Source organism: Larimichthys crocea, chromosome II, assembly GCF_000972845.2.
Source record: "Larimichthys crocea isolate SSNF chromosome II, L_crocea_2.0, whole genome shotgun sequence".
Classification (NCBI taxonomy): Eukaryota; Metazoa; Chordata; class Actinopteri; family Sciaenidae; genus Larimichthys; species Larimichthys crocea.
The window spans coordinates 1,099,448-1,113,547 of NC_040012.1; the positions used below are offsets into that span (position 1 = coordinate 1,099,448).

At 43.3% G+C, this 14,100-nt stretch overlaps 1 protein-coding gene across 1 annotated transcript in view; it reads right to left on the minus strand.

The window, feature by feature from the left end:
* Positions 1 to 1,360: 1,360 nt before the first annotated feature.
* Positions 1,361 to 14,100, minus strand: part of tmeff1a (transmembrane protein with EGF-like and two follistatin-like domains 1a) — a 67,372-nt gene continuing 54,632 nt past the window's right edge. Inside the window, exons 7-10 of the mRNA XM_019257775.2 lie at positions 10,610 to 10,669; positions 6,735 to 6,858; positions 6,453 to 6,614; positions 1,361 to 4,513 (exon numbers count right to left, since the gene is read on the minus strand). Coding sequence (XP_019113320.1) covers positions 4,429 to 4,513; positions 6,453 to 6,614; positions 6,735 to 6,858; positions 10,610 to 10,669 — 431 coding nt within the window. The 3' untranslated portion in view covers positions 1,361 to 4,428. The remainder of the gene's footprint in view (positions 4,514 to 6,452; positions 6,615 to 6,734; positions 6,859 to 10,609; positions 10,670 to 14,100) is intronic.

The following is a 14,100-nucleotide window of genomic DNA, read 5'->3' on the forward strand; positions in this document are numbered from 1 at the left end:
TTCCAACAGTAGCTGTAACAGCAGTAATACTGTAACTATAGATACTTTTACTATGACTCTTTGTTGCATGCAGGATACTCAATGCCCGTGTAAAGCTATCTACGGTTTTCAAAATAAGAGAACACAGTCACATAGTTACATAGATATTGTGTCTTTGTGTGTTCTTTTGTGTAATTTCCTGTTTCATACAGCCGGCCGTACTGGAGGCTCGGGGACTTTTTAATGAATGAATGTGGGATCATGTTTTTTACAGAGTGGTAGTTTTGGAGATGACTGATTGCTGAATGTGTTCGACTGAAGCCAGCAGCTGCTCCTGCCCCCTGAGCACCCACCCATCCCTCCACCCTCCCACCACCTTCAGTCTATAACTCTATATTTACTCCGGGATAGCGTGCCTCGGTCCCTGCCCCTTGTAGAAATGTGCGTCACACGTGTTGGTTTGATTTTCACGTGGAGAGGAGGCGACCTCTGCTCCGGTTCTGGTTTATGGAGCAGTTTTTAATTAGACAGGAATGTCAATTAATGATGTAGCTCCTCCTCCTCTCTGACAGGTGAGCAGGAGCTGATGATGAAGACATATTTAACCACATCTGTCCCAAAGCTTACATGCCACACATGCTGCTGGATATTAGTCATATTTTAACGCACACTGGGAAAAGCAGCAAATATATTGTGAATAAAATCAGTTTGAATAAAGTTCTGTGGTTCTGGTTCTGCACAGTGATCAGTGAGGCCCGGACAGAGACCCTCACAGTCACTCACACCGGATCAAACAGGAAGCACTCGGCTCCGGCGGCGTCTGAGGAGAGAAAACGTTTCATTGAATGTAAAATGAATACACAACTTTATGAGGAGTTAAACCTGTGTGTGTGTGTGTGTGTGTGTGTGTGTGTGTGTGTGTGTGAGGCCTTTATAATGCTGCAGTGAATGTGAGAGTGGAAACTGGAAAACCTTCAGAGAGAATAAAGAAATGCTGACTCACTGTTTGAGCCACAGAAGCCCAGACGTGACGTCATGACCTCCATATGTGCAGCTGTCTGCAGCCAAAACTGGACCGCCATCCTTCATAACTGTACACGGACTGTGTGGACAAATAAATATCATGAACTAACAGTAATAATACGACGGTATGAAGTGAGTATTTGCAGCTCGGCTCAGCTCAAACACCATGGATGGGTTTCTTGTAAACATCAGGAGATGATGTGTGTTGGTGTTGAGTATGGAAACAGGACAGAGCGTCTCTGTGGAGATAAAACCAAAGTCTTTTCTGTTTGAACTCTTCTGTGACAGGAAGTGGACTCAGAGGAAGAAACAAACCTCAAACACAGACTCAAATGACACACGACGGCACTCGGGCGTTACATTAAAAAAACATTTCCTTTTTTATTTTGGCAGAGACCAAAAATAGCCCCTCAAAGTCTACATGCAGAATATTAACATGTCAAACACATTCTAGTCACATTTAGAGAAGTCACGGCTGCGATGGTCGACAACAAACAGAAACACGTTGCTCAGCGGAGGCGGGGTGGGAGGGCGGACCTACGACCTATCGACGTAGACGAAGACGTTACAGAGAAAAGAAAATCAAAAAGTCTGAACGCAAACCTCGGCACAGCCTCAGAGATTCAGTTCCTCTTTCACGGAAACGCAACGAGAAAGAAGCACAGGTAAAAAAAAAAAGTGGCGTTACGTCTCCGTCATGCGTTTTCTCTACTCTGCATGCACAAGAGAAAATGAACCTGACTTCAAATACAGTCTCAATCAGCGTGAAGGCTAAATGATTTAATTTTCTGTGGCTAACCAACGTTTAATAGCATTAGCTCAACAGCTTTGAATTCCTGCAGTATAATTCGTACATGCCTGAGCTAAAGGTTAGTTAGCTCCGTAGCTGAATTGGTAACGGAGTCGGGCACGTTGAGGATTAGTGTTGGCGACTGAACCCACATGTAGGCGCTGCAGATATTAGCTCCAGGTGGCTAGCTTTTGTCCAGTGGCCAATTTGTGCAGCCAGTGGGTCATTATTTAAAATTTGAACTGTATTTAATTATTAATTATTTGTTTGACTTGTCTGATAAACGTTTATACTTGTTTTGTTCAGACAACAGTGTAAAACCCCTAAAACATGAAAACTATGAGCTATAAAGCTAGCTTGGTCATTAATCAGACAATAACACTTTGATTGAAGAATTCGTCGTACCACTGCGCTGGCTGGTGGTATATAAAACCACACGGTGCCACACAGCTGATATAATAGCTTCCTCGACTGGGTAGTGGTGGATGATGCTGCAAAATTTGGTTTTGATCTGAAGAAGTAATACAATGGGTACAACGTAAGGAGAGAGGCTGGCTATTTGTGGTCTATATTGGAGTAATCGAGTACTATGAATTGGTTTTGGTCCAAACTTTCACTGTTATAATGCTGGTGTGAACGGACCCTTCAGTGACCTACGAAGTTCTTCTTTCTTTGAGCTCTTAGTCTCAGTTTTAGTTGTTATTCTGTAAGTTGCAAAGGAAATGGCAGTAAAGTTTATGCATAGTTAATTTCCCGACAATTAATTTCACATCCCAACAGAGGAAACAGAACATTCAGTTTTTTTACACATAGACTCAGTTTGTTGTGACAGTATTGAAAAATTTGTATGTGAGCGAACAGCAGCTCGAAGTTTGGATACTGCAAATACCGACGTTAACGTAACATCCAGATACCCAACGCAAAGAACAACAAACAGCTGCATCAAATGAAAGATTAATTAAGATAAAACAAACAAGTCATTTCATGATTACAGCTGCCGTGTTGCTGCAGAAGAGTTCGTTTGTGATTGTTAAGAAGAGTTGAAGCTGATCGGAAGCAAACGAACGTTTCAGTTTTAGAGCACTGAGGTGTGACGGAGGAGGAATCAGCAAAGTTTGTGACAGTTTGTAAGAGAATGACGGGACTTTGATATAAAACGCACCAGAAAATAAGTTGACATACAGAATATTAGAACGGGAACGCGAGGGAACATCACAGATAAGACGTTGGATGGTTGTGAAGTTGTTGGGATTGTTTGAATCTGAATCTACTGTCACGTGACTTTCTACATCCAGTATTTGTCTGCACTGTTTGACGCCAATGCTTTTTAACATTAATACACTAAGAGGCTTTAATGGTAGTGAATTTGCTTGCATTAATATCTGAATCAAATGGGGTCTTTATGTGGCATTTGTACGGTATGTTCCGACTATTACCTATTGGATTATTACAGGATTTCATTCTGTGCTTGGAATGTCTAAAACAAACAAACAATTATTCTCCTTGATTACAGCATCTGTGCAACCAAGACCAAAAAATATCATTTAGAGTTGACCTCCAGTCCTTCGAACTCCCGAATCAGCCGACACACTTCCTTTACAATCCTCGGACGATGTTGCAGAAACATTCCTCAACACAAATCTGATCTTTGTCGAAGCCAACAGGCTTCAACGTTCCCCACCATCAATGAACTACGAGTGTTCTTTTTTTTTTGTTATGTCGTGGTGCGGTAAAGACAGTAGACTGTTGTTTTTTTTGCAAACATTACACATTCCTTTCTTTTTTTCACCGACTCAACCACCCCCGTCAGTCCTCCGTTCATTAGTCCGACTCTGTGTGGATTTTTTCATCTCCATCGGATCTCTGAGATGGAAGAGGCGTCGAGGCCGTCGGCTTTTCTTTTAAAAAGTTAAAACTACACCACGGTACACAGTTTTCACAAGTCATGCGAATATACAGGAACTAGAATTTAAAAACCGACATTTAAAATAAAAGTTAACGTAAAACTTTAAAGAAAAATTATCATTATAATAAATTATTAGCTCGTTTGAACACAGTGAAGTCTTTACATGGACTCATACCAAAGAATAAGTGTAAACATACTGTATCTATCACTGGCTGGCCCCCGTTCGCCTCCTACAAAGAAATATAATTAAAAATGACAAACAAACTGCATTTGGTGATCAGCTGCACATTATTAGTAAAACGTAAGAGACGGGCGTACGGATAATCATTTTCAATAAATAGCACATTCCAGAGGGGCTGCATTACTCTGTTAGCCAGTTTACCAAAGATATTGTATTCATAAAGCATTCAACAAAACCTCTAACAAAGCAGTTTAAAGTAATTAAGACAGCAGACATGGTGACCATGTAAAGTGACAACGGGTTTTTTGACGATTCAGCTCCTTGTACTTGGTTTTTGCGGCAAAGAAAGAAGATCGCGCAGATGAATGCGCAACGATTCCATCCAAAAACAAATAAGGAGGGAAAATAAGGCCCCTTAAATAAATATTCTCGTTCTTCTTATTTATGGTTTCCCAGGAGAAAAAAATTAATACCACACATCTACCGTTAAAAAATGGTATTCCCACGCCGTAAGAAAAAACTTATCAAAAAGAACCCAGACAAACACGGCTATACCATCCTGGAGTTAGTGTCCGAGGAAAAGTGTCCCAGGTTTTGTTTTTGTCGGCGACCTCTGTTGTTTTTCGGACATTTCCTAAAGAGAGACACAGAGAGAGATTTATTAATTTTCATGATGTAGAGTCAGATTGTTTGTGTCATCATCTACCGCTATGTAAAAAACATATTTAAGACCAAACGGATGTATGAACTTCACTTTGTGCTCCACCAAACAGTGTTCTTGTCGGTTCTCGGGTTGTATTAGCTCATGTGCTTGCAAGCTATTTTCATTCAAGCGAATGGGCTTGAGAGAGTTGGAGGAACTTTATCAGGCACTCTTGGTTCTGAAGTTCCAGTTATCTTCTCATAGACAAAGTTTGGTGCCTGATGGAGCTCCTCCACTGCTTGGATGGACAAAAAATGGTGAGTGAGTGGAAATAAAGAAGAAGAATCACACATCTGTGTAGGAGAACATCCAGTTCTTTGATGAAAAAGTCAAAAATAGACATAAAAACTGATGTGAGAAGTCAACTATGACTCCCACGGTGCATTTCTTCAAAATACAAAAGGAAAAAGAAAGACGACCCATTGTTCCGAAACCCCGCAGTCCAAAGCGGAGCCACTCGTTTTTTTGTCCTGAATATCTTTGTGTATTTGGATGTGTAAGAAAGGACAAAGTCAGGCAACCTTCGTCGTCAATACTGACAACAATAAAGACGTGGCTGACGTTGCAAAACAGTCGTAGTTCAATTAGTTCTTGGTTAGGTTTAGGTTGGTTAGTTTCATCAGTAACTACATCAGGTAGGTTGGTGATACCAGAGTCGAAGCAGTGGGCCTTCAGAGCAATGGGTGTCTTTTTGCAGTAACAGGATTTTGGTCCAATTTTTTGGGGACTGCGGACAAAATCAGATTTCTAAGAAAGTTGAAATGATTAAAGTAACATTATGAGGTGATATGGCCGCTTCATCCAATCCAACAATAGTTGTGGAACCAGCAGATCTTCCCACTTTACAACAATCTTTGTTTTTTAGATGTATTATCAGTGATAAATGAATCTTTTAGACCTCGAGGTCGCGTGTCCTCATTTATCTGTACGTATCCACAACATGTTAATGAAAACAGACGCTTGTTTCCTGTCAAAGAGCGCAGAGACAGACATTTTATTTCCTCCGGAGGGTGATGAAGTGAAGTCTGTCTGCCGCCTTGGAGGAGGGAAACCAGGCCAAGTCAGATCCTGTTTAATCCCCCTCAGCCGTCAGCAGCGTCCTGACATCGCAGACATCACCCCTACACATCATGTGACGGGCGAACAATGAGGCTGCGTGTTTGTCTGAACTGTCTCTGTCTTTAGTTTCAGTTTGTTTGTCCAGCCGAGAATAGAAATGTCTCAGCTTATTGGATTATTGCATTCTGTATATGTGTTTATACACATGAGGGGATTATCATCAAACATCATACAGCGTTATCATATTTAGAGCACCGTGGATTAACCCGTCTTTTCATCATCATCATCTTCCTCCTGTTAACAGATTAAAACTCTTTCTAAGCATGCTAATGTGATAATAATGTGTTCAACTCTCTCTTAGAATATTTCTTTGTGATGTTTCTTCAGCTCGGGTCTATAAGGGCAGCATGTTCTGTTCACAACCGTTCTGAACTCGGTTCAGCTCGGTTGGGCGACGGCCCATTATTCTGAAATAGCCGGTCAGTTTTTCTGAATTGAACTTCACGTCTTTATTACTTTGCACTCAGATGAAATGAACCATGATGTGCTCGTGAAGGTTCAGCGTCTTCGATGTGGTAACCTGTGTGAGCTTCAGACTCTCCAGTTGAAGTTGAAACACAAATTTAGATATCACGGTTACAGGCAAAGTTACACAATTTACCTCAACTCTGAGTAAACATTAAATATCTAAACATTAAAATGCCCTACACCACCAAGCTGCACCTGGAAATATCTAATGTAACGTAGATAACGTGAAGCAAACTCTGTTTAGAAAGTTCCTTTAACGACTTCTTGGTGGACGCCGCCTTACCTTGTGATGCACATCACCACGGCAACGATGATGGCGATCTGCACGGCGCCGATGATGGCGGCGATGAGGACGTAGTGGAGCTTCTGTCCACTGGGAACCACGTAGAGGATGTTGAAGTCCTGAGGCTCGTCACACTGAGGACCTTTGTAGCCTGCTTCACACCTGACATACACACACACACACACAGGAAGTGTGGTTTAACACTCCGTCCACACAGGTTACATGAAGCACAGGATGCATTCAGGCTCAGTACTGAGTCAACAGTTCAGCATGTTAACACACCTGCAGGTGGCCATGTTGTACTTGATCTCACATTTCCCGTGAACACAGAAGCCGGCGTAGCTGTCGGCGCAGGGGATCGGCATCCCGGCGTAGAAACCGTCGCCGTGGTCCGTGCCTTTGGTTTCTAGACACAAACACACGAGGACGATCAGCTGGTGGACAGGTGACGTATCAGCCGCTCATATTCATTTTTACAGACCTCGATTTTCTTTAAAATACTTCTTATGAATTGATAATTGGACTGTATGGACTTAATGAAACACGTGATTTGAGTTCTTCTCTGTGATCTTATGTGGTCGCTTTTCAGGTAACTTCTTATTTAGTGTTGCAGGACCAGACAGATATATCTGTGGGTAGTTACTTTGGGAACATCTGAAAAAACTCACACACGACAGACGGCTAATTAACAGTGTTTAGAGTCGGTGTTTAATTCAGCGTGTACTGTATCTGATCCAACAAGCAGCTCTTAATTTAGTGAGAAATCCTCATTTCTACGCTCGTCTAACATTGAAGTAACGTTGGTAGAGAGTTGTTGAATCAAAACATAAAGTTTGTACAGAAACACAGTTTATCTTTCTGTATTTCATTTAATGAGAGATTGTGTTGTAGGTAAATATAAAAGCTTTTGCTACAGGTCGTGTAAATGAGCCGATAAATCATAAAATACAAATACTTTGCACATTAACAAGTTCTTCAATCTCACACAGACGTCTCTTCACTGTAATTCACTGCAGTAATAAAGAAACAGCCTACGAAGCAGTCTGTACTGCTCATTAAGATGACTGAAAGTCTTTCATACCAAACCCTGTGTCGGAGTTTAAAGTTCACTGTTTGGCACGTTTACGACTGCAGAGCGAACAAAGTGTGAGAGATTTAAAAGCCTAAAAAAACCATCAAACTGTCAAATTATCTGGAGGATTGGAGATCAGTTTCAGTCCTTTCATAACGTCAGAAGTAAAGAAGAGCAAACTGTAGTCATGAATCTGTTCACCAGGGATTATTTCAGCCGCTGTTACGGGAACATCTCTCAGAGTATCTCTGGGACCGCCATTGGCTGGATCCATTCTTACTTTTCAAACAGTCGTTTCAGTGTTTGGCAGCTCGTCCTAACATCTCATGTTGGGGTTCCACAGGGTTCCCTAGTAGGTCCACTTCTCTTTTGCCTCTACACGCAAGAAGGAAAAATCCTCCAAAGCCATCACGATGCTTTCCAATGCGACTCTACGCAGATGATACCCCGATGTACCTCCATCTCAACTCCCAACATCAGGCCGATGTAACCTGTCTACGAAACTGCATTCAAGATATCAAACACTGGTTGGCTCAAAATGTCCTTCAGTTAAATGAGAATAAGACTGCGATCATATTATACAGCCCCCCCATGGCTCAGAACATTTCCACCTAAATCAGACCAGCGAGCTCAGTTTTAACAGGTAAATTCTGTTGTCAGGTCCAACTTCTTCCAACTCAGAACCATCTCTAAAATCAGACACTTCTGAAAGAGTCACTCATGCACTGATCTCATCCAGACTGGACTTTAACTCACTCTACCTCGTCATCTCCGACCATTTCCAGTCTACAACTAACATGCTGCAAGAAACGAAACCACAGCACCTCGATTTGGGCTTCTAAGTGTCTATAAATCTCTGCATAGTCTTGTTCCGACATATATCTCAGAACTTCTCCCTACAGAATCAGACCAGACCCCTCAGATGGTCCCACCGCCTCGGCCTCGGCTCTGGATCACCGTCCTGGAGGCCGTTAGACAGGTTGTCTGATACTTTAAAGACCCATTTTTATTCTCTGCCTTATAACTTTAAACTGTATTTTTAACTCATATACTTCTTCTGTTTTTATATTTTATTCTGTGTCTGTCTTTGTGAATTGAAGCTGGAGCATTAACTTCATCGTCTTTTCCTCACAGCATGGAGAGGGTAATCACTAACTGGGATAACATGATACCTTTACTGCTGAATTAGTGATGTTGTAATTACAAACTCAACAAATGTGTCATTTTAACATCCTGGGAATCTTTCCAACACTTTCCAACAATCCCCCCCTCAGAGGAGCTGAGAGAGAGAAAACATTAATGATCATAATTAGCTTGAGAGCTCATATTTAGCTGCACCCCCCCCTCAAAGACGGATGATTATAATGTGACAGAAATGATCAGTGAGCAGAAAATGAAGCAGCGTCTCCTCCAGATGGTTTATGTTCTTTATCAAAGACGACTCTTGTTTCGTTTTTTTTTTGGGTTCACGCTGACAAATTAAAGTCCATTTACAGTTTTAGAGGACTCCGTATCGAGCGTGTTGGAGCTTTTGTAAACTGTCCTGCAGCCAAACTGTGGAGACATTTTGGCAGAAATGTTCATTATCCTCCATTCTCTGGTGTCAGTGTGCCGAATAATGAGCTCAACATTAGCATCACGCCTGATTCTACTCTTTACTAACTGCATCTGTGTCTTTATACCCACAATCCCCTGTGTTTTGGGGTTTCCATGGATGTCTTTATTCAAGAGTCTCTTGATGGACGGAAAGTCTTAGTTGTTTCTAACTGTAGCTGCTGTTAGCTCTGTCAGCTATGCTGTCCCACTGGAGGAGTTTTGTTGTTTACACCAGGCTAATCTAAAAATGGCGTGGATCATTGGCGGACCTGATGGTTGCTCAAACAAACCACCTGTCAATCAAAGCGTCCCCGCTCTTAATCCTGCATAACTTTAAGCCTTAATATAATGTGAACAGGTGAGTTGTATATAAATTCACCCTCAGTACAGTTGTCATGAACGGGGAAATTAGCTACAGAGACCAAAACTGTTTTTTGTACCAGGCTGTAAACATGTTTATTTCTGCTGTGAAGTTGGACATTTGGACATGGGGACTTATGGAGACTGACTCACTTCTGGAGCCAGCCTCAAGTGGACGTTAGAGGAACTGCAGCTTGTGGCATTGGGTAAATATTAAGTCTCTCCCTCCCTCTGCCATCATCTTTCAAAATAAAGCTCCTGTTTTGCGGAATAAGTACGTCACGTGACAGAAGTCACGTCTGTGATGTATGAAACATGAACACATGAAACTATGAAGCTGGAGAAACAGACATTAAATAACAAACTGAATGAGTTTAATCCTCAACAGTCTGAGACTGTGTCTCCATTTTAACCTTCAGGTCTGTCCTGAACGTTTGTTTACGAGGACGAGTTCATTTAACGAAGCTGCTGCAGGGTTCACACAAACGAAGTCTTTCTCAGCGTCTGAAATGTGCTGCTGCGTCCTTCACCGCTCGTGGTGTTGACAATGCTGCGGTTTAATCCGATCGTCCTATTGTCCGAGTTCAAACACAAAGCCAAGGAAGTGACGGAGGAATTAACGGCTGGCCCCGGAGACGTTTGCAGATCTGGATTCAGTTTCATCTCCTCCTCTGAACTCACAACTCGACATCTGCCTGTTTACTAGGCAGCGTCACACCACGTGTTCGGCCTCAGCTGAGGTTCAGAGAGGATTTAGACTTTCCTGCTCTGTCTCCCCCTGTGAGGACATTATTGTGCATTAAGGAGATGTTCATTAAGTTTGATCCTGCGTTATTGCTCCCCAGCAGGTTCACACGCAGGTTAACAGGCTGCTAAAGGACCACAGGAAGCTTTAGCATCAGCTGCATGAGGCAGGAAAGTGGATTCACAACCTGCTCATATAATCTCACAGATTAACACAAAGTCTCAGAGGTCGTTAATGTTTATTTTTCAGCCGTGTAGCTCCTGGGATAATGACGTCTGTCTGTGAGTCCACTGAAATATATTAACACGCCATCATCAGTCCAACAAACACCTGCAGAACCAGCCTCAGCACATGGTCCCTTTTGGACCCAAACAGCTTCCTTACCTAAGACGTTTACTTTGAAAGGACTGCTGTCGTCTTTCTTCCCCAGTTTCTCTTTATCAGCTGTGGAGAAAAAACAGATTACATTCAGACACGTAGTTACAGTTACAGTTACTCTGAATGAGTTACAAACAGCTTGTAGTCCTTCCATCCATTCATGTCAGTCTGAGCTGGCATCGCCTCAATCATCTGTCTCATTGTGTCTTTTCTAATCTGTGTGTGTGTGTGTGTGTGTGTGTGTGTGTGTGTGTTTACTCTTCAGGACAGACTAAAGGAAGTCGGAGGATGTTTACTCGACGTCTGAGTCTCGCTCTGTTTGTCAGAGTTGAGTTGGTGAAGGGTCAATGAGCCTGTGTGTGTGTTTGTGTGTGTGTTTGTGTTTGTGTGTGTGTGTGTGTGTGTGTGTGTGTGTGAGACGACGATGCGCGACGACAAACAAAACAAACAAAGAAGCAGCAGCAGGTTTTTGGTTATTTTTCTGTCTTCATGCTGTCTGCAGGAGGAGGAGGAGCTGCTGGGAATGTTAAACAGAGCACACACACACACACACACACACACACACACACACACACTCATCCATTTTTAATGCTTCATCATTCCTGAGGAAATATTGACAAACCTCTCTTTCTCCTTCTCTCTGTCTTTGTCTCTCCCTCCCTCTGCCATCATCATCATCATCATCATCATCCTCTCTCTCTCCCTCCTCTCCTCTCCCTCCCTCTCTCCCTCCCTCCCTCCCTCCCTCCCTCCCTCCCTCTCTCTCTTTGTGTTGTGAAACAGAAACAGATCCTTCGTGGATCGTGTCAAAGCTGAACTGACAGACTGTCGCCGTCCTGTTGCCGATGACAACACATCACCGCGTCCAACAGAAGACGAGCGTGTCCGACTCTTTTGGCAGAGCGCCCTCCAGCTGTGAGCGTGATGAAGTGAAAGAAGGAACGACGTCTGTGACAGTTTGTTTGTCGTGATGACATCACACAGGTGTGACTGATATGTAACATCTGGTTACACTTTCAAAATAAAAGTCTGTCACATGACAGAAGTCACGTCTGTGATGTGTGTATATGTTGTTCAAACAGGACATGAACCCTCGGCCTGCCGGGTCAACGTTCTTTACACCATGTCGCTCTTTACACGACGTCACCTGACTTCCTGTTTCCTGCCAGCCCCGGTGCGTCCGGTATCTTCTGAATATGACGTGACAGAACAGGCTGGTCTGTCGCTCACTGTCTCTGTACAAGAACGTTAAACCGGCTGATGTCCGTCCACCGTGAGACGGGTTCTGCCTCTTAAAGGAAGTTTGTAAATCATAAAGACCTGCTCATGGAAAGTGTCATGCGATAACTTCTGTTACGATTCAGAGATTTATAAATTCTGCACAAATACACACGTTATAAAATAAAATGCAGATGTTTGTTTGTCGGCTGAGACTTTTTAAACTTCTGACATGATTTCATTTCAATGAAAAACATTCTTCTGTCTCTGTTATTCATCACGACCCGTCACACTGACCTCAAGTTGGGATTAAACTGCACATAAAACCAGCTTCCACAGTAAAACACATCGAAGCATCAGTAATATTAATGTAACAATGAAAGTCAGCTGTTTTTTTCTCTCAGTCAGATACATAAAGAAATGACCTCCACCCTGTCCAATACCGTCACGATTAACAGGAACAGCATCAGGGTTCATCCAACATTTACACATGATAATAATAGCACACTTCATGAATCCATCAAACACTTCAAAATAAGATATTTCTCTGTGAAGCAGCTCTCACAGCTGCAGGCATATTAGAAATATTTAATATCAGTAAGATCACACTTTGAACTTTAATCCTGCACAAACAATATAAAGTCAGTTTCTTTTGGTTTGCTCTCTGTTTGCTGAATTTTGGCCCGACGCCTGGAGGAGACAGCAGATCAGCAGAGAGGGCAGGTGCTCTTCACCTCAGGGTGCTAGACACCCACATACCCCCACCCACCGACCTACCACCTCCCCGAGCCAATCAGACGCTCGGACACCAGCCACCTTAAAGCAACCGCCGACGAGAAATCCATAAATCCTGCCCGGGTTTCTGTCTCCTGCCAACGCCCACAGAGCCGGAGCTCGGAGCGCGTCTACGCTAAGACGACACGTCGTGATTCAAGGTGAGTCTATCAACATAAATCAGATGTGAGGAGATACTCAGGACGGCTGGCACAGAAAAACATCGGACGGCAAACTGTGACTGCAAATGAGGCTCGAATCAGAGGAAGATCTGAAGACGAAACGTGACTGATCGTCCTCGTTAAAATCTGCTGTGGATGGTCATCGAAGATTCAACAACTTGATTTATATTTGACTACATTTAGAACGCAGGACTGCGATGTTACTACTTTATTTATATCTTTAACTTTGACACACCGGGGGAGTGTTAGCGTTCGTAGCACAGGAGGTTTGGACCACCAGGAAGAAGAACAATGTAACCGTGCTCATGATGGCAGAGGAGGAGAGAGTGAAGAGGACGCTGACGGAGGAAGCCGTCAGTCAACCATCATTTTATGGAGGAAATGTTTTCTGTCTGGTTTTCCCTCTGATGTCCTCCGCGGCTCCCCGCTCAACTCTCTGTGATTTACAGAGTTTATGATGGACAGTGAAGTAAACTGCTGACAGCTGTAGCGTGCTGTTAGCTCAGTCGTCAGCTTGGCAGTGAGCTCAGAGCGACGGGTACCCGTCGCTCTGAGCTCACCGCCAAGCTGACGGACTGAGTGTTTGTACCAACAGGCGTTATGGACCCAGGAAGAAGAAGAGGAGTAACCAGGCTCAGCAGCTCTATGGACATGATGGCAGAGGAGAGAGAGTGAAGAGGACGCTGACGGAGAAGCTAAAGAGAGAAAGGAGAGAGTGAGCGAGCAAGAAGCCGCCGGACAAGAGTAAATGTGGGACGGACTTTTAGTGGTTGGTGAGAGCTTGGTGAAATAAAAGGCTGAAAGACGACGCCGAGCTGGGCTGATGCTGCTGGCAGGACTAGGCAGTGAGATCAGCTGCTGCTGGGTCTGGTTCTGGTTCTGGGCTGACTGCTGCTGGACTAGGCAGTGAATCAGCTGCTGCTGGGTCTTCGGCAGATAAGTTGTCTGCGTCAGATTAAAAGAGGACGTGGAAACGAGTGGATTAATGTCGAGTGGGAATCAGAGCTCAGCTCCCGTGGAAACAAACGGCATGCTTGGTTTGTGGGTTAATTGAAAACATTGGTGATTAGACACATTCATTTGTCTGACACGGCCTCAATAACGAGGCTGATTTATGGCCCAGATGAAACGGTCACAGTTGTGCAGTCAGCAGTGTTCACCCACGGTGGAACAACATCCATCCTGCATTTTACTACATCAGCAAGTTAATGTGGAGTAATGATCTCCGTCTACAGCACTTAAATAATGTTGGAGGTGGAGGAAGGAAACACTGAGGAGTAATATCAGTGATTCATGGAGGAGGGAAGGAAACAACATGAGAGA